Source organism: Aquila chrysaetos, chromosome 2 (assembly GCF_900496995.4).
Source record: "Aquila chrysaetos chrysaetos chromosome 2, bAquChr1.4, whole genome shotgun sequence".
In the NCBI taxonomy this organism is placed as follows: Eukaryota; Metazoa; Chordata; class Aves; order Accipitriformes; family Accipitridae; genus Aquila; species Aquila chrysaetos.
In genome coordinates, this window is record NC_044005.1 from 15,235,536 (window position 1) to 15,262,716 (window position 27,181).

Sequence of the window (27,181 nt, forward strand, 5' to 3'; positions counted from 1 at the left end):
CAAGATTCTCCCAAGTTAGAAGCGCACGCAGTTGTGGGCATTTACCTGCGTGTGAAAAAGGAGGACAAGTGCACCGAGATGCGGTCCCTGGGAACTCGGCGTCTCTCGATTCGTCGCTGAGACTTAATTCCTCCAAGGAAAAATCCTCTCTGCCAGGATTTTAAGGGAAGGGGGGTAGGGGGGTGGGAGAAGAAGGTCGGAGCGCGTGTGCGGATCGGGTGTGCGCGCGTGTCCCGCTACCATCACACTTCGGGTAGGGAGAGAGGAGGGAGGGAGGGAAAAAAAAAAAAATCCTCTCCCCAACCCACACAGATATTTGTGTTGTTGTAAAACTGTTCGAAAGAAATGCAGGGGGGACGTGCTCGCCGCCGAGGAGCTGCGGCGGCGCCTGGAGGGAAGAGCAGCCCCAGACCCCTCGGCAGCTGCCGCTCCCGGGCACGGACGGCGGGGAGCACGACCCGGCGCCGGGCCCGGACGGCGGAGACCGGCCGCCGCCGCAATGAGTAACGGCGAGGCGGCGGCACCGGCGGGCAGCGCGCCGCAGCCTCCCGCCCGCGCCTCCCTCGGCCGCCGGCCGCGGAGCCCGCCGCGGCCCCGGGCAGCCGCCCCCGCCGCCCCCCGCCCCGGCCGCCCCCGCTGCGGCCGGCGCCGGGCTCGGGGAAGTTTGGCCGTGCTTGAGGATGCGGATTTATTCCTCCTCCCCCCCCCCCCCCCCCCCCCCCCGCGCTTTCCTCCGGTGCCGGCACTCCGCGTAGCCGAGCAGGCGGCGCGGCACAAAGCCCGGAGCGGCTCCCGAGCCCTGCATGGGCTTTAGTTTGTGTGCGAGTGTGTGTGTGCGCGTGCGTGCGTGCGTGTGTGTGTGTGTGTGTGTGCGCGCGGGTGTGTGCGGTGTGTGCGAGTGGCGTTTCTTGTTCTCTTGCAGGGTACAATGTTAAAAAGCCACCGCTAGTCGCCCCCAGTGCTCCTACTCTCTGGGTCTTTTTGTCTCTAGTGCAGATTAAACGTCACGTCCGCACTTGAACTTGAATTTTATCCCATTGTACAGAGGCAGCCCCAGCCATAGAGAGACAGAGCGCTCCCAGAGAACCAGGACTCCGCCATCTTCACATTGCAATATATAATAGTAATAGCCAGCACCAGCCCAGCTGCACTGGGGGCTTCCTTCCTTCCAGTCCCAGTGCCAGGCGAGGGGGGAAGAGTGCAAAGTGGTGCAGGAGCACTGGCAATCCAAAAGCACCAGGGCAAAGCAGTGCCACTTGAACTGGGAAAGAGGAGACACAGTTTTGGCTACCCCTTTTCAAAAAATTTCTCTCTATATATCTACCCAGCAAGGGTCAATCTCTGAAAAACATTTTTTTTTTTTGGCAATTTTTTGCGTGTGGGGGCAATCCCAATTCTAGTACTTTTTTTTATATTCCTGCGGTTTTTTGCTTTTTCGATTTTTTTTTTCCTTTTTTTACCCTCCTGGTGGAAAAGCACACTTGCCAATTTGCCAAGCACTCTGGAAAGAGGGAAAGAGAAAAGTGTCACTGGCGGTGCATATCCTCCCAAGTTCAAGAAGAGATCTGGAAGTCCAAGTGGCAGAAGCTGTGGAGAAAAGACAGAGTGTGTGAAAGAGAGAGAAAAAAAAAGAGCGAGAAAGAGCTTTTCCTGATGATGATGATGATGATTTTTAATTGAGAGGGGATCCCATCCAGTGCACCACAGCAGCAACAAAAAGGAGGCTTTTTTTTTCCTTTTTAATTTTTTTTTTGAAAGAAGAAGAACTCGATAAAGAAGAAGAAGAAGAAAGAGGAAAAAAAAAAAGAGGAGGATCGCCCCCCCAACACATCCCCCCAAACCAGTGCAGCTCTCCAGGCGATGCCAGTGTAAATGCCAGGGCAATGTCCCGTCGCAAGCAGGGAAACCCGCAGCACTTGTCACAAAGAGAGATTATCACACGTAAGTTTGAACTTGGAACCAGACCGAGCCGAAATCGAGGAGCAAAATTAGGGAAGGGGAGGAAGCGGTTGGGGGGGGGGGGGGGAGACTCCAGGAGCAACCAAAGCTGGTAAATGACTTCAGAGAGAGGGAGAGGAGAAGGGAATTAAAGAGGGGAGGGGGGTGTGTGGCTAGGGGGGATGGGCTGGGGGTGGAGGGGGGGAGAAGCCCGAAGTTTGCTGTGCGTTTTTGCAGCGGTGCGGAGGTGAGGCGGGCAGGCAGGCGGCGTGGAGCGGGGAAGGCGCTGCCGGCGGAGAGAGCGCGGCGTGGGGCGGCGTGGGGCGGCGCGGGGTTCCCCCGGGGAGCGGGTGCGTGTGCGGGGGGCGGCGGAGCGGGGCGCGCCGCTCCGGACCGGGCCGGACCGGGCCGGGCCGGGCCACCCCGCCGGGGCTCCGCCGCTCGCCCCCGGCCCCGCTCCTCGTTCCCTGCTCCGGGGACAGCGCGGAGCGGTGGGAAAAGTTGGCCGAGCGCCTTGCCTCGGCGTGACAGCCGGGCCGGGGCGGCGGGGGGGGGGGGGGGGGGGGGGCGGATCAAGGTGGGCAGCGACGAGGGGGGAGAAGCGGAGCGGCCGGGGGGGGGAACTTAACGGGAAGCGCATGGAGGCGGTGGGCCGGACGGGGTAGCGCGGGCCGGCAGCGGCGGGCGCCGAGCCCCCCCGGCGCGGGGACGCGGGGCAGGTAGATGGGCAGGCTGCACCCTGCCCGCCCCAGGTGCATCGCCGGCGGGGGGAGATAACTCTCCTCCAAAGCGGGATTGGGGGGGGGGGGGAGAAGGCAGGATCAGCTCGGCTGGGGGTAGAGGCGGGGCAGGGGCTGCAGAGGGGCCGGGGGCGGGCGGGGGTGTCTGTCGGTGGCGGGGGGCGCGGGGAGAGCCGAGGCAGGGGACGGGGCCAGAGGGCACGAAATGCGGGCCGGGCAGCGGCTCGGGTGCCGGGGCAGGAGCGGAGGCTGCACTTTGCCGAAGCTCCCATTGTGAAATGAAAACACGCACATACCCGCCTCCCCCCCCCCCCCCCAAAAAAAAGGAAAGGAAAAGATAAAGCGGGGGGGGGGGAAGGAGGCGCCCCCCCCCCGCCTCCAGCTCCAGCATCCCCCCTCCTCCCCGTTCCCACCCCTAAAGCCCCGGGAGAGGGGCGAGCGCCTGCAGGCAGAGTCGGGGGCAGGTCCCCGCGCCGGGCGCCCCGCTCCGCTGCTCCCGTCCCCGCGGGGCTTGTGCCGCGGGGGGGGGGGGGTGTTGGGGAGGGGGCGCCTCCCGGGGCGCGGAGCCCCCAGCGCTCCCCGCTGCTCCGCCGCCACCGGGGCACGGGGAGGGGGGGGTCTCCCCATTTCCCTCCTATAGCATCGGACCCGTTTGAGGGGGGTGGGAGAAAATGCCCGGCGGGCCGTGGCGAGGTTTGGGGGGGGCGGAGGCCGGGATGGGGCCCCGCACCCCGCCGGGAAGGCCGGCCGGACCCCCCCCCCCCCCAAAAAAAAAGACGAGTCCGCAAGTTGCTGTGGTGCGGGGGGGCGGCGGCACGCACGGAGCCAGCCCGGGGCTGAGCCTGAGCCGCGGCGGATCCGAATATTTATGTTGAGATTTTAAAGAATTTAAATAAATAAATAAATAAAATATTCCCCCGGCTTCTCTCCCCTCCCCTGAAAGCCAAGAATAGGAGCCATCTGCCAGGAGCATTTGGTGCTTGCGAGCTCCTCTCTTTCTTTGTTACCGGTGATAAATTTCTGTTTGTAAGATTTCCTTGGGAATCGAGATATATATGTGTATATAATTTTTCCACCTCCTGTGAGATTTTTTTTCTTTTCGTAGCGGAGGGTTGTGGGGGGACGGTTTGGGTCCCGAAATTTCATTTTCTTTCGCTCTTTCCTTTTTTTTTTTCTTTTTTTTTTTTTTTTTTTGGTGTGCGCCTTTATTTTTTAACCCGTTCCTCCTCCCCCCCCCCTCCAGCCCATCAGCTGGTGGAACACAAATGAAGATGCATCTGGTATTCAGCTCTTTCTGGGGGGTTTGTTTTTAATTCATTGTTATTTGGAGTCAGATTTGCATCACCATAAAAGGTGGATTCCCCCCCTCCGCAACTCGTTAATTGCATTTTTGTTTTTAACCATCCGGTTTGGAAAATGCGTCTCCCTTTTTTGTTGGTGGCTTTTTTTTTTTTCCTTTTTTTTTTTTTTTTTTTTTTTTTAAGAAAAAGCATCAACTACCTAACCCCTCTAAATCGCCCTGTGCAATTTCTCCCACTTTTCTGTCTCAGTTGCGAGGAGATGTGGGGTGTTGAAAGGGGTTGTGCGGAAAATCTGGTTTGTTGCGCACGTCTGAATTTGTTTAAAGGGGTGAAACATTTCTTTTCTCGCTGCTGTTGCTGCTGGGGGGGGGGGGGGGGGTGGGGTGGAGAAGAGAGCCAGGTAGGTTTGTTCTTCCAATTTGATCTCCTTTTCTGATCGCTTTACTTGAAAGTAAATAATGAGGCAGGAGAGCATTAAAAGGTGCCGAGGAGCTGCGTGTACAATGGGTTTAGCGGGGAGGCTGGGGAGGAATGGAGAGCAGAGCGGTACGCAGCTTCCCTCCCTCCCCTCTTGTATTTATCTCTCTCTCCATCCTGAGGAAGCTGGCGAAGAAATAAGGCTGCATACTGAACAGTGGCAGAAAAAAATGAAGGTATCCAGGGGAGGAGGGGGTGGGAGCCGGGGGGGGAGCTGCGGCTGGGGCTGGGGCTGGGGCTGGGGTTGGGGCTGGGGGGAGCAGGAAGCGCAGGCATTTCAGCGCACAGGCGCTGAGCCTCAGCTGCAGGCTTGCAGGAGGGGGTTTCGCAATCCCCGCACTCCTCGGGAAGGTGTCATTCGTGGGGGAAAAGCAGCCAGGGAGACCGTCCTCTGTAAGGGGGAGTTTGGAAAGTAGCGGGCAACGGAGTGGGAAACCAAAGCACTTCCAACAAAATAAAGCCAACCCCAAGCCAAGCCCTCCAAGCCGGATGAATTGATACTGTTTTCAGAAATCTTGCATTTATGTCATGTTTAGCTTGGGCTTCCCCCCCCCCCCCCCCTTTTGGCATCTGTCAGGAGAGTTGCATTTCAGGATGGATTGGAGGTCTGTGCCAGGGAAGGAAAGAGAGATTGGGAGAGAGATGGGGGAGAGAGAGAGAGAAGGGTTTTCTGACACTGCTCAGCTGGAGTTTATTGGGTTTCATGCTCCTGGTGTTCAGAGAAACGTTTAGATCCTGAGTGTAAGACAAACAAACAAACAAACATAAAAAGCAGAGAAGCTGCAATGTAGTTGTGCTCCAGAGTTGCAGGGTCTCATTAGCACGGTGGTCTTTAAGACTGAAAACCGGAGTGGCCTGTTTGTCCTTGCCAGGCTCACCCAGGCAGCCTTGTAATGGATGCATGTGCAGGACAAAAAGAGGGGAAATACATGGGGAGAACAGAGCAGCTCTGGACCTTTCTTCAGTGGTGGTGAACAGAACAAACTTGGTAGCTGAGCTCACTTAAATGGGTGGACAAAGTAAAAGAGACGATTATGTAGCGAAGAGGAGGCTGAGCTGTTGAGCTGCTCTGTGCAAAGAAATGTTATTTTGGTTTGATTCAAATTGCTGATTTTCCAGCTTAAGATCTTCTTTTTTTAACTTGAGAAATCTGTTTTCAAACTAGCCCTGCATTTTGCATTTGAAGGAAACGTGAAAGGCGAGAGCATGTGAAAAGCTTGCTGGTAGCAGTTTTGCAGAAGGCGGCAAAGCAAGAACATTTCTGTAGAGCAGCAGCAAAGATTGGGAGAGAAAGGCACAGTAAAATCATACAATTCCAGGTAGAGAACCAGGTTTCCCAAGGAGGCTTTTCAGTACCTGGTCAACAGGTTCCCTAGGAAAAGTAATAATTTCCTTTATCACTTTGTATTTGTACATAGTCATTAAAAATAATAGTAAAAAAACCCTACGATTTTTTGCATATCAAAGTTTTGCAAATGGCTTCAAGGAGCTTCTCTTAAAATGCGTTTAGATTTAGTGCAATTAATGCACTCTTCCTGCAGGAAAAAACCCCCACCAAGGCAATCAACTCTAGTACAAAGAGGATGGTAAGCTGTGACTGAAGAATTAGAGAGGAAATTATTATTTTGGAGATGGCTGACTTTTTTGTGATAGCCGCATAGTTGTGCACAGAAAAGCTTAATGTGCTTTTAAAAGACATTACATGTGTTGGCTTTAAATAGGACAGGACAAAAAAAAAGGTTGTGTGCTGTCGACTTCCAGGTTGCCTCTCATTTGAATATATTTGTATTGGACTTACAAGGTAAAAAAAAAAATATACTGGCACATTTTCATAGTTTCTGGTCTTTTAAAATATTTTTAAAAAACTGGTGCGGAGTAACTAGATTGTGGATCTAGATTGTTCCGTCCTTTTCGGTCGATGTGCTCAGTGGCTTAAATAGATGTACAGCGGGTGAGAAATCATTTTGCATTTTTTTGCTGGTCGGCAGATGCAAAGCATATTTTGTCAGGCTTATTTAAATATTGAGAAAGAAAAGTCTTCAAGATTTTACAACCTGGCTGCCTTCAATAGGAATGGTTGGAGCCCTTGTCTTGCGCAAAACGTATGTTTCTCTGCAGAACAAAGGGTTGTCTTGTGGCATATTTGACAATAATTATGACTTAGTGGAGTGCGCGCTCGTAGAAGTAGTACAAATTATTGATGCCAGTTACCGACTTCGGTCGACACCTCTTCAGCGGCTCTTCCCTGGGCTGCGCTTGCTGCCAGCACACCTCTTCGCTTCAAAAAAGCCTCGCGCAAGATGTTCGCTTCCCTTCCACGTTGCCTACCTGCGTGGCTTTGCGCTCTGTGTTGTCTGTTGACGGAAAATACTTTCCAAAATAAACTTTGCTGGCTTTTTGAGTTGCTCGCACGCCTGCCTTGTGCCCCCGGCTGCCAGTGGCGGGTGTTGACGACTAGGGGGAGCTCATAGCCTGTATCATGGCAGGGCTGGCTCCGGCCCTGCGGCGCGGGATGCTCTGCCCCAGGAACCCGGAGCCGCCGCTCAGCCCGCTCGCGGGGCTGCAGAATGTTTTCAGGGCAAAGTTGTAGTATTGATTGGCATGCGAAGAGCTATAGAGCGCTAGCGGAGAGGGGCTGCGAGCGAGGCAAATCTATTTTCAGCTAGATCGCCGCTGATTAATTGGCTCGGGCGGACAGGAGTTTCTAATTAAAATTAGTTTCTAACAGTGCCTTTTATTGTCAACATACAGTGTTTTAAATTCTCAACTTCTTGTCGGCAGATAGCGATCGGGGTAATGATACCTGTGCAAGAACGAGTCTCGGGGAGCGTGGGGGGGAATTCCACGGAGATCCGTTTGTTTGTTCCAGTGGACGTAAAAACACTGAGCGAGGAAGCTGGAGTTCTAGGAGAAGGTGTGTACAGCAACAAGGCAGACGTACACGTACATAATTTGGCGTTGATTACATGTCAGAAAGCCACATGTACCCCTGCCGAGAGGATTTGTTATTAGATAGTTTACCGTGCTTTGATCCTCGGGTCCTTAGAGCAAAAAATCTGCAGGTCCTGCAAATGAAAACAAGCATTTTTTTTTCTAGAGAAATAAACACAAAATCATGTCTGTCATGTAGAAGTTGCTGCTGAGCAGCTCACAGGCTGCTTCACCGGGCTTGTGCTGTTCTCTGCCGCAGTCAGCTTGTGCGTCGTGGACGGACTTTAGCGGGACACTTTCTTGCCCAAACAGATAATTCGTGGCGTACACACGGGAGGCTTTGATCAGTGGACGTTTATTTCACCCAACTTGATAAATTCAGCAAGTTATGGTATTGTTAACATAGCACAAGTGTCTTCTCATTTTTAGGGTGCAATATGTGGATGGAGGTTATCCCGTGACAGGAAAGCGTGCTTTATTCTAACCTGAAAGAGAAGTAAATTAGGTCAGACAAAAGATCAGGGCTGTCATCAGCTGTACAAAAACCCTTCACTCTTGGGTAGAGAGGGCCAGCAATTTATCTGATGATTTCTCTACTTCATTTAATGTTTGAATTGAGCTGCTTGGGAGCATATAGACAGCAGCCAGCTCGTTTGACAGACTGGTAAGCTGAAGAGCACAGTGCCCAGGCCACTGCTGATGCTAGTGTTTCCCAGCCATGGGGAAAACCTTCCCTTCTCCCCTCCCGAAACCTCAGACTTCGCCGACTGTGGCTTTCTTTCCATTCCACAACTGTTAACTTTTACCAAGAGAAACAACGATCCCCCTTTCCTCCTTCCCGTTACCTCTTCCCACCCAGCGCACGCACACCCACGCTCCCCTTCCTCCCGCTCCGTCCTCTGCCTCCCACCCGTCTCACTCCCCCAGGTCGAAGCCCAGCGGAAAAGTCTCTCCGCGGAGACCTGCTACCCCAAAATGGCTCTTTGCCTCCTTGCCGGAGCACTTCCTTCTTCTGGGTTGCAGTTCGGTTTCTCCAGGGTTGCGTTGCAGTTGTCGGTTGAATTTGGTCTCCCCTTGGTAGCCTCCAGAGAAAGCACATGGAAAAATAAACGGGGGCTGGGGGTTACCGCCTGCTTTAAAGTTAGCAATACCATAAAAGTGCTTGGTGAAGCATCAGCATTGGCTGTAGATGGATTTATATATATATGTATCTTTTTAACGAGGGAGGGAAAAGGCATCAATAACTGCGTGCATTGATAAATGTATGATTCATTCAGCTGCTCTTACTACAGCACCTTCCTCTTTCGTGTTTATTTTCTTTCTTAAAATGTATCTGGGCAGACTGCACACCGTTCCTTGGCACCCACGGTTACAGCCTCAGAGGCAGTTGTGTCTTCAGCTCCTGAACATCAGTTAAATTTGCTCACTGTCTGCCCTCCCTCCCGAAAAGCTGTTGCTTGTCGGTACTGTAGACCCTTGCTGGAGCTTTAAGTAGTAGCTGCTTTTTTTTTCTTTTTTTTTTTTTTTTCCAAAGGATATATAAAAAATGCCTAAAGCAGGCTATTCGAAAACAAATTAAAGCAGAGGGACACACTTCATGCGTTGCAGGCACGCGCCAGTAGAAGGGGGTTAGAAGAATATCATCATTTTACTGGCAAAAGTGACACCAGATCGGGGATTTGATTAATGGTGCAGCATTCACAGGGACTTAGTTCTGTATTTTTGACATATGCAAGTCTTTTGTGTAGTTGCCTCAGTGCAAGAAATTCCGTTTTTTTTTTTTTCCTGGAGCAGCTGATAATTTGTGTGTGTGCTGGATATGCCCAAGGTACTTTCCAAAGACTAAGCACTAGACAGCACAGTATAAAAAAGGAATCCAAAGTTAAGGGAGAGGAAAAAAACACACTGGTTTACTTAACTTTTTTATGACCCCTTTTACTAAGCCACTGGAAGAAGCCATAAATTCGCTGAATGTTATAATGAATATGCTTCAATGAAAGTAAAAAAAAAAAAGGCTTAAGAAAATTGTATATGAGCAACAGTGCGCCATACACAATTGAGAAACAGTCTCTTTTGAGCCTGATATTTAAGAAAAGAACAAAGTTGTTGTGTGTTTAATACATGCTCAAAACTAATTACTTAATTTTGATCCTGCCTTTTAAATCCTGGGGTAAGACTCTGTGCTTCCAGTATCCTTGTCCACGCCAGTTAAAAGCCTGTACCCAAATACTGCTCCTTCTCCTTTTGTGGCACCGAGCGCTCCTTTCTCTCCTTGGTTGTCGTTTAGTTTTAAATAAAACAAATGTATTCACTGGGGAACAAAGAATGCTTTTATATCACATCATCACATCCCATTTTATCTGCAGAGATTTACAGCTTCTGCAGTCTATAGAAGAGCCTATGCATTTTCTGCTCTCAAAAGCAGTAAATATTTTTTTATGAACGTATAGTTTACTTAAGCGGAGACACGCCACTCCCTTCCTTAACACTGTGCATAGTTTCTGATGAAATAACATCTGACAAGTGTTGGAGATTCGCGCGGCTCCTTGGATATTCTTGGCTTTTGTTCCGTTTTGGGTCCGGCGTGGTTATTGTGTCGTTTTCCTTCTTCTTTTCCCCAAACCCCGCTGCGTTGCCCGGCTCTTTGTGGCGGTGCTTGGGCTCGCTCCGTCTCAGGTGTGTACGGAGGGTTAAACCGCTCTTCCCAGAGATTCGGGATACTTCTGCAAAAGCTGTCTGACACGCCAGCGGTGCAGGGGACTCCTCTAACTGGCGGCTGTGCGCGGGGCTTGCTCAGGCGTTGGAGTGAAACCGGTTATTCCCCCCCCCCCCCCGCCCCATCCCTGCACCGCTGGGTCCCGATCCCCTCGCTCCCGTCCCCTCGCTGTCGGTACCCGGCCGGGGGGGGGGGGGGGGGGGGGGGCTCGGCGGGGGCGGCGGGCTCCATCCCGCCCGCTGCGGGCAGGTGCCGGTGGCCAGCCCGCCACGGCCACCGCCACCACCGCCACCCGCCGTGGCGGCCCGGCCCGCGCCGGGCCGTGCTGCCGTCCGGCACGCGGGGAGGGCGGGCTGGCGCGCAGCGGCTGACTGGACTGGACCAGACCGGACCGGACCGCACCGGACCGGACCGGACGGCGGCGGCGGCGGCTCGGCGGCGGCGGCGGCCCCGGCCCCGGGGCCAGGCGCGGGCGGCGCGGCGGAGGTTCGCCGCCGCTCCGGCCGCCTTTGTGTGGGGGAGTCGTCGCTCGGAAAGTGCAGCAGAGCTGCGGGGCCCCCGTGTTTCTGGGGCTTCCCCATCAAGTCGCCTCTTTTGGCCGAGTCAGCCTCAGACTTCTGTTTAAAAAAAATGTAACATACTCTGAACGATTGTTTGTCAGCCCTCAGAAAAATTAAAAATTGATGGCAGATAAGCGGTGCCTAGTACCGCTGAGCGTGATGCTGATGCAATATGTAGGCAGAAGCTCGACTCTGCACCTTGCAGCTGCGGGGAGGCTCTGAAAACAGGTTATTGATAAACTTCGACGGCGAGGAGCCGCGTCGCCCGCTTTGCGCAGCATTAGTCTTTGTGCAGCGAGGATCCTGACACCGATCTCGGCGATAACCCAGCCAGAGAGCATGTGATCCGCGCTATTTCCGTTAAGCACGTTGATGTTACAGTAAATGTGACATGTGGGTGTTGATTGAAGGGACATCATTTTCAGGCCTGCTTTGGGCCAACACCCTGAAGAGCGACTCACTTCTTTGTGCTCGCTCCCCAGCCGGGCTGAGCTCTTTCTGGATGTGCCTTCAAGACAGCAGCGACTGCGTGCGGGGAACGGCGTGCTCGGCGCGCTGCAGCACGCCGGCGGGCGGCTGCCCGTGCCTGGGCGCCGGGACCCATACCCCCGTGGCGGACCCTGGGCAGCCCCAGCTCGTCCCAGAGATGGGTGGCCCTGGGGCAGCCCCTGCTTCGCCCCCCCAGGTGGGCACGAGGGCAGGCGGTGTCCGTAGCGGGGTGCCGGGGCAGGCAGGGCACCCAGCAGCACCTCTGCGGCGAAGGCACTGGCAGCGCTCGCCTTAACCGTCCCGTTATCGATTTGCGCAGAAACCAGCCACGGAGGGGAGGTTTCACACGCAATGCTTTGGCCCGGCACCAAAACGTTCCCTCTTCCCCCTTTCTCTGCCTCCTTCTGATACTGCAGATCAGGAAGAATAAGGAAGAGAATAAGTTGGCAACTTTTAGATCCCTTCTTACCTTGGTTCTGCAGTGCAATAAAAAGGCAAAAAAAAAAAAAATTACTGCTGCCTCGACCCAGCCTCACCCAAACGCTGTGAACAAGTATCCACGGTTCCGTCCTTTGAGGCCTTGGAAATGATTTTTAGTAACACAGTCTTTTTCACTGTTAATGGGTATGATTTTGAGACATCTGACAGGCAGAAAGTAGTTAGCATGTGCATTCGCTTTAATACTGGGCATGAGAGTATTGTTTGCATGGGGCGCATATGCTCTAATGATGTCACCATGCTGAAGTAGGAGCGCTGGTGGTTTTGTGACAGTGCCTTTATGGAACTGAGGGGTTTGTCCACTGTATTTTGCCATGGGAGGCAGCCAGAGAGCTTGGAGATGCTGCTTAGAGTCCAGCCAGCAAGTGTAATGCTTTTCAGAGTAGAGCAAATGGTTTAGATTCTCCGGTTGCGTTAATTTCATGAAGCCATTGGACAACAAGTGTCACTCACGTCCCCATAGATCGCCCGTCCCGACTCGCTGTGCTCCTTAGGCAGGCAACGCCAAGGCAATCCTCTTCAGAGGAATCTCTGGGTGCAAGAAAAATGCCGGGCACACCTTAACACACCTGGAAGAACCAGGGCATGAGTCCTGGCTGGAAATAGCTCATTTGCATTTTTTTTTTCCTTTTCCCACGTAAGGGAGATGAGATGTTTTTCATTCTCCTTTTTTGTGTGCCTTGATTTCTCCTTCTTAAAAAAATTATAAATTAATTTTAAATAAATACTCGTGAGGAAACACCCTCCTCCCCCCAAACCCAGCTACCAACAAACAGCAATAAAACCACAAAGTTAAATTCAAATAATGTGAAGCGACTCATTTGAAACCCACAGACACAAGCGGAGTCAGAACTTTAGATTGAGACTGGCCCAAATTGCCCCATTGGTATTAAAGGACTCCTTAAACAGCCTAAGATCTTGGCTGTTGTATTAACCAGGCATGACCCGATGCGTTACGGGCTGGACTTGCAGGCTTTTTTCTCTTTTCCTTTGTGGGTTTTAAATCTCTGCTGTAATGTTACTTGAATGTAGGTTTTTAATGGCTTAATTGAGTTGTCAATAGGAAGCCTTTTCTTTTTTTTTTTTTTTATTCCGAGTTAAAAAAAAATAAAAATCCAAATTGCCATGGATAAAACGTATCTGAAGATCTATTCAGTATTTTGGTTTTCATTCTTTTGTATCTGTTTTCCATGTCCCGAATAAGGGGATGTAATATAGCTTCTGCATTATTGGGTGTACGGATGGTCTCATGCTTGGTGATTTATTAAGCTCAAATCAGAAATAGAGTCGAGTAAAAAAATCTTTTGATAGTTTGAAACCCAATTACTACTGATCACGAGGGCTCGGTGTACCAAGAAAACGAAAAGCTGATTTTTGGTAATGTGATGACTGCCAAAATATGAAGGAATACCAGATGTTATTTAAAAAAAAAATGCCATTGCAGAGTCCTTGGAAAGAGAGAGTGAGCGAGTGTAAGCGAATAGGCATATGTGGATTTAACTAATATTCAAATGAAGTGTAGAACTGAAAAGAAAGAATTTGCAACAGTTTAGCTGTTCAAACCTCCTTCATGTTTCCACAGATGCCTGGTCAGGACCCTTATCAAATGCAGCAGTTTTGCTACATTTTCTGAAGAGCACAATGTAAATCACAGGCAAAAAAAAAATAAAAATCCTCACATCAAAAAGATAATCAAGTTGAGATCTTTGCTTTTCTTTTTATTTGTTACATATATATAAATGCCAGAATTCAGTGTTTGTAATTTAAGAGACAGACTTTAATCTGAAGGCTTTACAGGAATGTTAGGTGAAACTAGTAACAAGCATTTTCCCCCTCTGCCACCTTTTTTCCTTACGACCCTTGGTTCAGTTCCTGTTTTCGTGTTGTCTTTTCCAGCTCTTTGTCCCATCTCCCGCGTGTGTATCTGCGTGCCTGTGTGTGCCTCTCTGTATGGGTTTTTTTTTTAATATTTTGACACACTGCTCCCCCTTAATAGGAATTCTTCCTAGAAATAGTGCGCACATTTCTAAAGGACCCTTTTCACAGTCCTTTTCTTTTGGCTCTAAAATGATGTATATGTAATTGGTAATTAAAGGTGCAAGCTCCCTTCAATATAAACAATATTGCTCAATGTTAGATCATTAAAGGGAACCGCAGCACTAAATAATTACCTTTTGCATCGTGACACACTGTTTGCAGGCACCCGCTCCCTTCCCAGCAGTCCCTGTTGAGCGCAAGGTTATGGTTACATTTTCACTAAGGCAAGGAGGCATCTTTTCATGATATAAATTGGTGAATTAATTACATAGTATTGTCTTCAAACTCCTTTTAAACTTAGATTAAGGGGGAAAAGTTAATTAATGGTTTTCAGAATGAGTACTGTGCTGTGTATTTGGTAAGCTTGGTGTGAGTTAGGAAACCGAAGCCTTCCTGTGCCCATCGTTTGCTCCAGCAGGATGGTCCCTGCTTGGGCACTTCTCTGGGGTCCCCGTCTTTTTCCTGCTGGTGCTGCTGCTGCTCTCCGCTTTGCTGTTAGTGAGCTCTGATGTAATACAGCTGGTAGATACACCGATCAAGTATTTATTCTGGAAGGCAAAAATGGGGGTGATTCTTTTTCTAAACTGCCTTTTTCAAGGCTCAACCATTTTTGTTGCCAGGTAATACATTTCACCTTCTACCTCTTGTCCCTTTCCTATGTGGTTTTTTTTTTTTTTGCAATTTGCTGAAGAGCGGGACAAAACGCCTTTTGTTTTCGGCTAGGAGGAGAATCCAGATCTGGGTTATAACATCTGTTTATCTCAGTCTTACTTCTTTGAGATATTTGGGTGACTTGCTTTCCCCAGGAAATCCATAAGCAAACTGCTTGGGCTAATAGAGAACATTTTTCCTCCTATTCCTTTAATCCTGATTCGATTAGAGGTCTCACTCACTGATTTACATACTGTTAGTTCCTCTGTTTTGTTCAGCCCAAATCCTATAGTCCTTGCAGAGGCAAAACAGCCTTAGGCAAAAGTCAGTGGAAATTTTGCCTGAGTAAAGACCAAGGTTTGTATGATTTGGCAGTTACACAGCAGAACAAGAGAAAACAAACTAAAACCCACGTTTTGCCCCAGAAATGGATGGTGATCCATAATTATTTTATAATGTAAGAATTATCTTCTAAATGCCCATTAAAAATGCACTGTGTTTTATTGATTGTGAAATGAGAAGTTACTTATTTCTTAAAACTGATGCAGGTCACTCAGAAATGCTTTCCCAGTCTTTGGGGGTAATGGTATGAAATCCACCAGGTCCATGGGTCAGACTCAAACAAAAAACTTTTATTAACCTATATAGCAACTGCACAGTTATTTGACATCAGGAAAATAGAGTGGAAGATTTCAGGCTCAGCCAATATTCCAGTATGTTAAATAAGTGCCTCATTCTCTTTCCCGCTGTACACGATTTTGAAACCCCTTAACTTCTCATGAGACTGTATCCTGCGTACCATACCCTTGCAAATAGTTTGCTGTAATTCTTGCTAATGGCTGGTCATTTAACCTTGCCGGTATCTTTGTAATGGGACAAGGTGGTGCTAATTTTGTATGCCACAGGGAGCCTGATCCTGCTTGTTTGGAGCACACAAGCTTTCCCCCTCTCTCTGAAATAGGAGGAGAGGTTCGGGTGCATAAGCTTTGCTGGATGGGGCCTTGGCCAGATGGCTGGGAGACGCGGTGGGAATGAGAAGGTGGGATAAAAAGAGAGGAACTATTTCAGAAAGTGACTCGGGGCTCGAACGTTCGCAAAATGGCTCTTTGCTGATATCCTTGCAGCGCTGGCAGCAGTGGGAAGGAGCTGTCAGGAAAGCTATGCCAGGTCAGCCTTTCCATTTTGTTTCAGGCAGGCTTGGTTGCAAAATATATTGAAATCATTCTGGGAGAGCGGAAAAGCTGAAAAATAAAAGAAAGATCTCATCAGGCTTGGCTTCTCTGGGGGGGTGGGGGGAAGCTGGGCCTCTCGTGATGCATCCTTCAGAGTCTGTGAACATTCAAAGCAATCTCTTTCTCTTCTCCCCTCGTCCCTTTCCTCCCTCTTTCTCCTTGTCCATGTAAAGCAGAGGCTGACCATGTGGAACCGGCACTCGCCGACGAGGATGAGAGCCTGGCAATAGCAGAGCCGGGCGGCATCAGCATCACCGCAGGCGGGACAGACCCCGACTTGTTAACCTGTGGACAGTGTCAGATGAACTTCCCGCTGGGAGACATCTTGGTTTTTATAGAGCACAAGAGAAAACAGTGCAATGGCACTGGTGGTGCCTGCTATGAAAAGAGCATGGATAAGAGCAGCCCTCCCCCCTCCTCACGCGCCGAGCTCAGGAAAGTGTCAGAGCCAGTGGAAATCGGGATCCAAGTCACACCCGATGAAGAAGACCGTCTTCTCACGCCTACAAAAGGAATTTGCCCCAAGCAGGAGAACATTGCAGGTACAGCATGTTTTACACTCAATCAACTGCCTAGGTAATCTTTTAACGAGAGCCCTCTAGAAAGCGCCATGAAACAGAGGCTTCAATAACAGGTCTTTATAGGAGCCATCGGTCTGGAGGATCCTCATGGCTCAGCAGGGCTCAGCAGGGCTGTCCACCCCATGTTTAATTCAGTGTAGCTATCTGCGCAGGGCCAGCTCCCAGAGAGAGGGGCCTCTCAATCCCCTGGGGGAGCCGAGGGACAGCCTGTACATGTAGGAAAAAGCAGAAGGTTGGGGTCAGAAACCACTTCAGGAGAATCCTTAAGCAGGGAGCAGTGGCGGAGGGATAGGGGACTTTGGTGAGATGCTCAGTTCAGTCCAGTTCAGATACCCTTTGTCACATGCAGACCCACTGGGAAGGAGCGAATCCCAACCCCACTGAATTCAGTGGAAAAATCCTCTTCCCACTGACTGCAGCAGGAAGAAGATTTGTTTTAAGGACTAAAGCAGGGGTTCATTAGGTCCTTGCTTGGTCCTTCTGCTGGGGTAGATGTCAGCTTCCTGGTCTGCATTGCTGCCTGTGCCGCCTGTCCTGGGTCTCTGCGCATGGCCGGAGCTGGGTGGGCGACACTTCCACGCACACGGACTCCCCAAATGGCGCTTTGGAATGAGGAGACGAGAGCACAGGCTGGCCTGGGTGAGCAAATTGCAGGCATTCCTTTTCCTTAAACTCTCGTACGTGGTGCAGTTAACGTTTACTCAGCGGGCCTCCCCGGCTCAGAGGTGGGCAGGCGGGTGATGGTACCCACCTGGGCGAGCTGCTGTGCAGCGGTTCCTGCAGAGCGCCCGGCGTGGGGCCGCTTCCGTCGTGCAGGGCGTTCCTCCCCTCTGCAGCGGTGAAAGGAAGGCTCTGTTCCCTGCTAGTGAGTGGGGGTTTTATCTTACACAGCAGGATCTCCCCTCAAATGGGCCTTTTTTGTTCAAACCGACTGTATCCCATACAGAAGACCAGTGGTAATTTGTCTTTGCTGCCACTATCCCAGTTTCTCTAGGAGTTGCCCTATGGGATTAGATCTGACAGTCCAGGATCCTGCCTGTAGTAGAGATGTTCCCTCGAGGGGATCCCCAGAAGACTTGTGAGAGGCTCCTATCTTTACAACTGAAGCTTAAGAGATTCCCGCTTTTAGCATTGGAGGTCTCCGAGTCAGTCCCCAGCATCTCTGATGGGCTTGGCCATCACAAAAATGAGGATGTGGGCTTTGAACTGCTGCAGTCTTCAGATCTCCAGATGATCTGCCTCTTAGGAGAGGGCATAAGCCATCCATTGATGACCTTGTTGACCTCCAGGAATTTTTTTTGGGTGCAGTCACCATCTTGGGACGGGGCAGCTGGTAGCTTTGGGGACATTAGCAGTGGCAGCCTGTGCTGTAGCATTGTAAGCAACCCTACTGTAAGACCTGACCCTGTCCTTTCCTCATCCTTTTTCAGCTTTCCCCATCCTTTTGCAGTTGTGAATGCATTTCTTGGCTGAGATGACTACCTCATGGTATAGCAGCTTTGAGGGCTAGATTTGCTTCCCGTTTGGTGGGAGCAGAAGAGAAGTATTCAGGACCTTTTCTTCCACTGCGCTGAAGGCCTCCTGGATGGTGCTGAGCACTGTCAATAGCTGTTGGTCTCTGTGCAGGCTGATGACACTCAGCCCCTCGCAGAGGGCGCCTAGTGCTTAGTAAGGTTGGTCCAGGAGACCTGTGCTGTAGTTGCAGTCCAGACCTCACCTCTTACTAATCTGTGCCCAAGTTCAGTCCATAGCGAAATACCTCAATGGCTATGCCCAGTGGAGAGAGTGCCGTCCCATCCCAGCTTCTGGGGGTCAGCATCAACATAACTAACGCTTTCGCTGTGCAGAAAGTCTGCTGGGGGAGGGGATGAAGGGGATGTTCACATGTGGAAAAGGCATAAAAAAAAAATTTTTAAAAGCCAATCTGGAGCACCTAATCTCTTTCAGACTAAACTGAATATCAAATGAAAATATGTAGGAAAGATTTTGAATTGAGAAAAATAAAAGGGTTTATCATTTGATTGGCATTTTCTCAGCAGTGCATGGAGATAGGGACATCCACTAAATAGTGCAGTAATAATGCTTTCTCAATTAGGAGCCCAGCTCCGAGATAAAAAGGTGCAGTGTCCTTCCATATTTTTTTTTAATAGCAGCGGATAGTTTTCAATAGTAGGATAAAAGCCTCACATTACAGCCATGGAGGGTAGCCATGAAAAACCCACAGAAGTCATTCACTGGAAAGGCTTTAGTGGGATATACCAAACCCCTTATTTATATTTCAATAGAAAGGCTTTCTGCATTAGCCAAGAAAATCAGAATCTGCATTTAACATTAAAGGTATTTCCCAGTGAGCGGCTGTAGAGCATTGTTGTTAGATTTGTTAAAAAAAGAGACTAAATACGATTTCATAAAAGGGAAACTTAATCTCTAAGGCAGCTTTCTCCCACCCCGCCACCCCCTCCCTTTATTTTTTTTTTTTTTTTGGTAATAATGCAACAGCCTACAGTATTTTTACTTTATATGTGACGAAAGATATTCTTAGCCTTTCTGTACTGCGACAGGAAGAATGAATTTCTTTATTCCACCAAGAAATATGTAAAATAATCCCTTAGAAGTATGGGGAGATATGTTTGTTCAAAGCATTTAAAATGTTATTTTAATCAAAGGCACAAAACACTCTACATGCTGTGTCAGCTAAAGGAGACCATTACATTTTAACAGCAAATCATGCTCTTTTTCCCCCTCCAAGCCAGCCCCCCCCCTACTTTGAAACTAACTTTTTTTTTATTAAATAAAAAGGCAAAAAAAAGATTAAAGAATAAAAAAACTTCAGTGGCTCAAATGTATAAAGTAATTTAATATGGTGGAAGCATTAATTATTTTAGCTTAATTGAATTCTGAGGACTGCAGTAGTTGCATTTTTGTAGACAAGCTCTGTTTATTATTTCTTTGTGTAGATTAACAGTAAAGGAAACATAGATAACTTTCAGTTATTTATTGTAAAATAAATGTGTCAATTCATGTGTAAAGCAAGCTGTTCAAAGATAATTGAGTCTTTATATCTGAAGAGGGAAACCAGAAATCACCCACTCGCCACTCTGGCTCCCTGAAATATGCTGCCACCGCTGCTGCCCTCAAATAGGTTTCAGCTCCTCTCCTTGATCTTGTGTTATTTTTGTAGACCTTTTTATTTGGTCGAAATGATTTGTGTGGCCTTCTGCGGTGTGACTAAGCCCCCAAACCTTACAGCTTCCCATGGGTGAGTGCAGCGAGGGTACATCAAGCGCTGAGCTTGGCCCTGCCATTGCACCTCTCCTCCCTCTGGGCATGAGGATGTTGGGATGCAGCACCCACCGAGCGTTCACCCTGGCGCAGAGTGCTCCGGAGTCCTGAGGTCTTTCCTCCCCTCTTTTTTTTTTGCCTTTCTTTCTTTCCTGGTAACTCTGCTTGCTTTGGTCACTGAATGCCTCTTGACCACAAAACAGACCTTGTGCCGCTTCGAGGGAGGCAGGTAGAGCTCAGGAGTCTGCAAGAATTTACATGCATGCAACGCAAATCTCCAACTGACATTTCTAGATAACTGTAGAGACAAAGGCAACTTTATCTCCACAATCAGCTTTTAAAGACCTTCTGAAAATGAAGTCTGTCATCTTTTCCTGACTTGTAACTTGCAAATCCAAGCTTTTCAAGGCGCTTTCATTTAGTTACCACTGTCCGTAAGGTGTGTGGTAGCATGTTAGCTGGCACTGGGAGGACGTGACTTGCTTATGAGCAGTCTATCCTGTAAAGTTGTTTGTTTTTTTTTAAATCGGCTGACCTGTTTGAAAATCAGTTCTGCTCTCATACAGACGGTGTGATAGGATCGAACAGATGTACCAGATTGTTGCACAGCAAAACACAGCCAGGCCAATGAGTTGGCTAGGAGTTATCAGTCACTGCTTCTTTCACTTCACTGCTGGCAGGTATTTTGGAAAAAATTAGTCCACCATTGTATTTTATACCTCTTTTTATCTTTCATATTTATTAGAGCTTGGGCATAACCAGGTGACCTGTCCTGGCTGAAGAAGGCCCCGGGGAGGTGGCTCCCGCTGTCCTTTGACTGATGGTATCTCCTGTCCTCCTCATGGCCCTGCTGGGCTCGCAGGCCACCAGGCTGTTTGTTAGCAGGACTCTCTGAAACCATCCAGATTAAAGAAGAAGTACTGGCCCGCTTGTTTTTAATGCTGGATGGTTGCAGAGAACCCCGGCAGAGAGGAGGGAGCCTCCCTGGGGCAGGCACCTCTTGGACCAGACCTTCTCCAGCTTCACTGGCTGGTCCACACGTTTGGGATGGCGTACCCTCGCGGACCGATAACACACCAGCATAGTTAATTTCTGCAAAGATGGTGCTAGGAAAGGGGAGGGGGTTGATTGGAATTCCTCGTTCATCCAGTCCCGGCCACCAGTGCTAGGCTCTATACATTATGTACTTGAACTAGATGTGCATCGTGAAAAAAGGCTCCCTGTCAGAGGCAGGATTTAACTGCAACCCCTGCTCCATGAATGTTCATTTCAGGCTTTTGAATGGTAAAACTGCCAGTGAGAGAAACTAAATAACTCGCATGTGCTGGAAGCCAGAGATAAACACCGCCGCAGGTTGCCATGAAATAGGCTATTTGATATATTTAGAATTGTTATTTTTCTCCAAATTAAGATTAGTTAAATCCATGTGTGTTGTGTGAGTGATTGTTAACTCAATGGCATGGATTATCCTTTTTTCAAATCATGACAGCTAATTATTATTGCTGTCTACCCTGAGACATTCACTTACAATGTACCATTATGGACCCATATTAACTGTAGGACTCAGACAGCCATCATGATGCCTTCACACGTGAGTGGAGGAAAACGCGAGCTGAAACAACCTGAGGCTGGTGGCGGCGATGTCGGGCAGGTTGGGAAGAGGTGTCCTAAGCAGTGCCGAGCCGCCACGGGGCTTGGGGGCCATCGCCTTCCCGAGGCTGCCATGGCACCGGGTCCTGCTGCCAGCACCTCCCCAGGGCGGTGGGTCTCGCAGGAGTGACTTGTCACAGCCAGGCCTGGAAAAACACTAGGTGAAGAAGAGGCTTCCAGAAGTGTGTGGCAACAGTGCCTGAGAAACTCGGGTTGTAGCTGCAGTCCTTTTTGGGAGGCTTTTCCAGGCTTGTTTCTTCCCTCACGTTTGCCAGGCTTTCCCTGAGCACAGAGGAGTTACCTGGCGGCCTCCTCCTCCTCCTCTGCAGCTTCACCAGGTATTTAGCAACGTGTTTTGCTAATTGGTGTTGCTAAGCAGTATGGGGGGGGGGGAAGCGACACACGGAAGGTGTCAACTGCGGCTCCCCGAGAGCGGTGTTAACGAGCAAGCCTCCTGCCCCCGGGGACCTCCGCTGAGGTCTTGACTTGGGTTGCGGGGAGAAAAACAAGCCGGGTGATCTCACCCAGAGCCCTGCTTGTACCCGGGGCAGGGTGGGGGGCACGTTGGGGGAGCCTGGCTCTCCTCCGGGGACAGGGCACCCCCAGCCCATGGCGGGGGGGTGGGGGGCCGTGGTGGCAGCCCTTCCCTGGCTCGTTGCAGCTTCAAGCATGACGAGAGGCAGCTGAAACGCTGATGGCTTCAAGTTTTAAGGCTGCTGGTGAGGCCAGGTGGAGGCTCTCCAGCTGCTGTGATCCCCCTTTGGAGGATCCTTAGGGGGGCTGGTGTGGAGGGCGTCCTGTGGCGGCTTGGCAGCCCCCCATCCTCGGCTTGCCCACCTAGCTGGCAGTGAGGAGCGGCAGGGCCGCGGCTGCTTGGCGCTGCACGGCATCTCCCGCCAAGGCCGGGGTAAGCACCCTGCGAATCCCGGCAAGAGTTAAAGGTGAGAAACCTGCCGATTACGAAACCCTTTCTTCCCCTTGCTTGAACTCCACCGCACCCATGTGGTGTGGCTCCGGTGCCCTCTGATCAGCCCCGGCCCCGGGGGCCACCGGCCGCCCTCTCCCTGCCGCCATCTCGGCTCGCCCCAGGCATGTCCTGCCCGGGGGTCTGGTCCCACCGGGCACCAAGGCTTTCCCTGCACCCCCAAGAGTCAAGTGTGAAATGAATCGCACCGAGTTTTAAAAGCAGACTGAAAAAAACGCTGAGGAATATTATGCCCTCGATTCTCCCTTCTGGTTTTTAGCTTTTTGTTTTGTTCCTCTCACCATCCTGTTTTTCAAAGTTATTTTCTGCGCCCTGTGTGTGGTTAGCTGGACTCCCACGAGGCTGAGACAGCAGGTGCCAGTGCTGGAGGACTGGCAGGGGGTCCGGTTCGCCCCACTCCGCCCCGGTTTCACCTGGGGTAACTCCCCTGAAACCAGCGGTGCCATGCCAGATTGATCCGGTGGTGCAAGCGGGGACCTGCCCCGGAACGCACAGGGTGCCGAACTGCGGAACGGGAGCTTGCTGCTGTTATTTTCTCTCTCTCCAATCTCTCTTAGTTATAGTCATCTTTGGTTTTACGTGTGACAATGCTAGGTAAAACCTTTTCGACAGAAATGCCATTTTGCAGGCTGATGAGAGGGGATTTAAGAAGGTCATTCAGTACACGTGGCCAGAGTCTTCTCGCTCTGGGGTGGATGCGTATCAGGAGCATATTAAGAGCAAAACTTGCTTTTTTGCACCAGCTTGGCACTGCCGTTACTCTCCTTTAATTCAGTGGAAGGACTCTGGACTTACTCAGAGGTAGAGCCCAGTCAAAATGTCACCCAACAAAGTGTTTTTTTGCCTTTATTTGGGCCCTCTTGTGAAATTACTTGGGCCATGTGTGGGAGACCAGAAACTGTGTATATGTCTGATTATTATTAGCATGGAAGATTAGATTGGTAGATTTTTTAGACAACACTAATGGTAAATGATGAAAAGGCACTGGTCAGCCAGTCGTTACTCATTTTTCTTGACAACTTTGTGAGCAACTGTTAAGAGCAAAGTAAAAGTAGTGCCCGACCATCCCATAGACTGCTTTGGCATTTGTGTGTATGTGACTAATAGCAATAGGTTTGTGCTCAGTGGAGTATTGACTGCAAGAAAGCAGTTTGTGTGCGTTCACAGGGGAGTTTTGCACTGCAATGTAGTCGAAGGAAAGCCGGTTGCGTGGAAGTACTATAAAACAGAAAAACTCCCATACAGATAGCGAAAGTTGCTGTTCCTCTCTGACGGCGAATAAATACATAAAGGCACAGAAATGGTTCCTTTGCTTCAGCAGGACAGAAGTCCTGCTATAGCGTTAGGCTGCCTCCCTTCATGTCTTTTCCATAGATTGTTTTTCTTTCTCAGCCTGTGTTTGAACTGCGCTGCCTATACACACAGTGACCAAATCGGCTGTGACATAAAGGTTGAACCTTTCTGGGGTTTTTTGGAGATTGGAACATTTTTCTATCTAACTGGAGAAAAAAAACCCCTGTGAAGTAATCATACTTTTTTGTACAAGAAAGGCTTGGATTTCTATGTCATGTCACATAACTTCAAAGGGCATAGATTTGGGGCTGAGTTTCAGCGCTGGCTTTCGTGGCCGAGTGGGAAGATGGGAGCCTGGAGGGTGAGGAATAGAGGAGAGAGGCCAGGTATAGAAATAAAACTGTGTGTCTCAGTGGACAACTCTGGAAGCCCAGAGAAACTGGGTAGCTCTCGGCTTGGGAGATGCGTGCGCTCACTCTGACGAGAGCATCCTTTTCAGCACGGTTCCTTCTCCCCGTTCCCTCCTACCCTCCAAATGGTAATTGGTGGGCCGTTCAGTAGAAATGTTATAAAAAAAAAAAAAAAAGAAAAAGTGGGTGGGTGGGGTATCTAGGGATTTGGTGTCTAAGCTCAGGAGTTAAGCCGGAAATCCCAGAGATGTAATGAAAACAAAACGGACTTTTCACTCGCGCTGTGGCATTCTGGCAGTGAGAACGCTTTCGTGAGCCAATGTTTTCATTGTAGGTTTTCTCGAGAGAAGTAGTGGAAACGAATCGTTAACCCCTTAACAGGAATGAATGTGGTTGCTGCAGCGGGGAAAGGAGAGCCGTCTTGGCTCCCAGTTGCCATGTTGCAGAGCTTGGGGGTGTGTGTATGTTTGTGTGTAGTGGGGAAGCTGGGGTAGATACTGCTTGTAAGGAGTTTAATAATCTTAATGGCAGATGTGAAGTGGTTACTTAGCGGTTGTTTTTTCCTCTTTGCATGTATGCCTATACAGAAAGATTCGAGCGCGATCAGCACAAACCACTGTTAAGCCCAACAGCTCTTAAACTCGCTTTCTTCTGGCATTTGGTAGCGTATTTCTTGAGTGAGAAAAGGGGGACACTGCTCGCCGGTCCCTCGGCAGGGTCATAAAAGCTGCAGATGGAAAAGACCTACCAAGTGGCAGATCCCAGTTTTCTTGGAAAGTGGAAGTACAGGATGTGTGTCTGTTGCAGGCGTGTTACGTATATAGCTTTAAATGTCCAGCAGCCTTGGACGGCGTTCAGCCTTACAGCAGTAAGCCCCTTCATTAAAAACAAGGGAGTTTGGGGAGGAAGGGAAATGGGAGTGATTAATCTAATTTACCTTAACAGCCACTTTTGGTGAAGAGACTGTCTGTGCCTGTCCTCCATGCTCTGATTAGGCTGCATTTTATTTTGATATTTTATTTCACCTTTTGATCACGGCTGGCTCTTACCGTCTTTCTCTCTCCACTCTCCCATTAGGGTGTTTTATCTGCACATATTCTTGCAAGTGGTATAGAGCATCAGCCCCCTGCTCTAGCTAAAGAGCATCTCGTCTACCCTTCAGCACCTCGGAAGAGCAATTAAAACCATTATACACCTTCTTCCAGCTGCCCTAGATCCTCCGGTCCAGCCCTTGCATGCAGGCTGTGGGACTCCCGGTGCTGTGCAGACTTCGGACGTAATTGCATAGCTGCTGCAAGGGGCTGTGTCTCTGCAGCTGACCTTGCTCCGTGCGTCTGGCCTCTGAATAGATGTTTGCCTTCTTTCTTCTCACTTTGACAGCTCCCCCCCTCCGCACTCCAGCCCCTCGCTCTGCCCCAGCCCGCTCCTTGTCTGCTCACGCTGGGAAAGCACCGCGGCGGCAGGGTATTTGTGGCTGAAATTGCCTTGGCAATGAGCAGAGCCTGAGGAGAGCGTCGGTTCTCCCGCACACCCCTGTTTGAAGAGGGGAAAAACAAGAGAGGAAAGACATACTGCTGAATAAATGATGGTTCTACGTGTTTTTTATACCATGCTGCTTTTGTAATGGTCATTTAAACAAGGTGGAGTGGTGGGGGAGGAGAGAACATGACGAGACTGCAGACAGGGATTAAACAGCCCTCTTCTTTTAAGACATTTATTATTTTCAGCGTCAAACCTGTAGCCAGCTAATGTAACTGTAAAAGTCTCCTTTGAATTATTGGCGAGGTGCTCTGAAGTCTTCTATTATAGTTGATGTACTTGGGCGCAGGCAAAATCCAGATTTGAATTTAGCACCTACTTGTTTTATTTTCTTTATTAAACCAACTCCCGGCTCATTTTTTCCTTTCAATACCGGCTTTTCGTTTCCCGTTTTCTGGAGTGCCCTATTACTAGCTCATAAAAAGAGTTAGAAACTGAAGGGAAGTTTCCTGAGCAAGAAGGAATTTTTTTTTTTTTTTGCCTTCTTTTTTTTTTTTTCCCCCTATGGCTTGGCCTGGAGCCAACCTGTCTTTCAACAAGTAGAGAGCCATTCCAAGTTGAAATTTATAGAGCAGAGTCCAGGTTCAAGGGCTGAAGCCCGCCAACAGCTCCAGCCTCTTTGTTACTGATTAATTCTGCAAGCGGTTCAGCTGGTTTGCTCACTTCTGCCTGCTCTTCACAGCACTGCAGCGCTTCCGAGCCGGCTGCCGCTGCTTCCCTCTCCCCTGCTTTTCAGCAGCGCTTTCCCCCTTCACTGTAGAGCAAGCCCCCCCAATTCATTTTAACCCCATGCAGTCCAAGCCGCACCACGTCAGCTTGACGGTAAAATTACAAAAAAACCTTTCCCTCTGCTTCCCCCCCCCCCCTTTTTTTTCTTTTCCCTACAGCTAATTTTAAACGTCTGGAGCTTCCATTTCACTTCAGCTCATACTAACGATTGCTTCTTGGCATCGTTTGGAACCCAAGTTCCCAGGTTTTAATTAGTTTACTCAACGCACGCAGCGGGGCAAAATAGTTTCTTTCAGCTTTACCTGCAAAGGATGTTTCCCGTCTCAGCGAGGGGGTTTCCCTTGCGGAGGGATTTGAAAGGCAGAAGTTTTCAAGTGGTCTCAATATGGGGCCCCACAAGAGTGAGTGTGGGAGGTGAGGGGGAGAAACAGCAGGAAGAAAAAAGGAAGAAAAAAACAACAAAAAAGACTTTGGGAAAGTACCTTGAAATGAGGATGGTCCCAATCCTGCAACAAACTGGATATCAAAGCATAACCTTATTGACGTCAATGGGGGTTTTGCCATTGGCTTTAGCGAAGGCAGGATTTCATCCTTAGCTTGCACCGAGCTGTAGGTACGCCAACGGTCCTCTTGCAGTCAGCGGGATTACTGATGTGCAGAAAGTTAAGCACGGCTGTAAGCGTTGGCAGGATTAAGATCTGTGGTGGTATTTTCAGACCGAGTGAAATGCATGTGGGAGGTTTTTAAAGAAGAAAGTGCATGGGAGTTTTAAAAAAAGGATAGTATAGCCGAGCCTGCCATTTTTAAGTGCCTTGGGGAAAAACCTGGGTTGCTATTAAAAATATCAGAGGACTAATGTGTTACTAATTGTGACACAATTAACTTCTCAAAAGTATTCGATTGTGAGTCCCAAGAAAATAAAAAGATGGGGATGAACAGCTAGAAATTCGGGCCTGTGTTTCAGGTTAAACATTTCTTTTTTATTAACTAGAAATAAAAGCAAGCCTAGAGGTTCACTTTACTGTGCATCTTGGTTACTCTGCTCCTAGAAGTCTACGTTTGAGTAGCTTATTTAAAGAATTAAAAAAGGACAACACCAACAAAAAGAAGCTCAAACCCAGTAGCTGTCTGAGACCCCTATA

At 49.5% G+C, this 27,181-nt stretch overlaps 1 protein-coding gene across 4 annotated transcripts in view; it reads left to right on the top strand.

The window, feature by feature from the left end:
* The first annotated feature begins 1,062 nt into the window (after positions 1 to 1,062).
* The window catches only part of BCL11B (BAF chromatin remodeling complex subunit BCL11B), a 97,163-nt gene continuing 71,044 nt past the window's right edge, over positions 1,063 to 27,181 (top strand). For 2 of the 4 annotated variants that reach the window (XM_030003745.2, XM_030003762.2), the window contains exons 1-2: positions 1,063 to 1,941; positions 15,744 to 16,112. In XM_030003745.2, the coding sequence (XP_029859605.1) occupies positions 1,884 to 1,941; positions 15,744 to 16,112 (427 nt within the window). In that variant the 5' untranslated portion in view covers positions 1,063 to 1,883. The remainder of the gene's footprint in view (positions 1,942 to 15,743; positions 16,113 to 27,181) is intronic. The other 2 variants (XM_030003752.2, XM_030003772.2) reach the window with 1 other exon arrangement.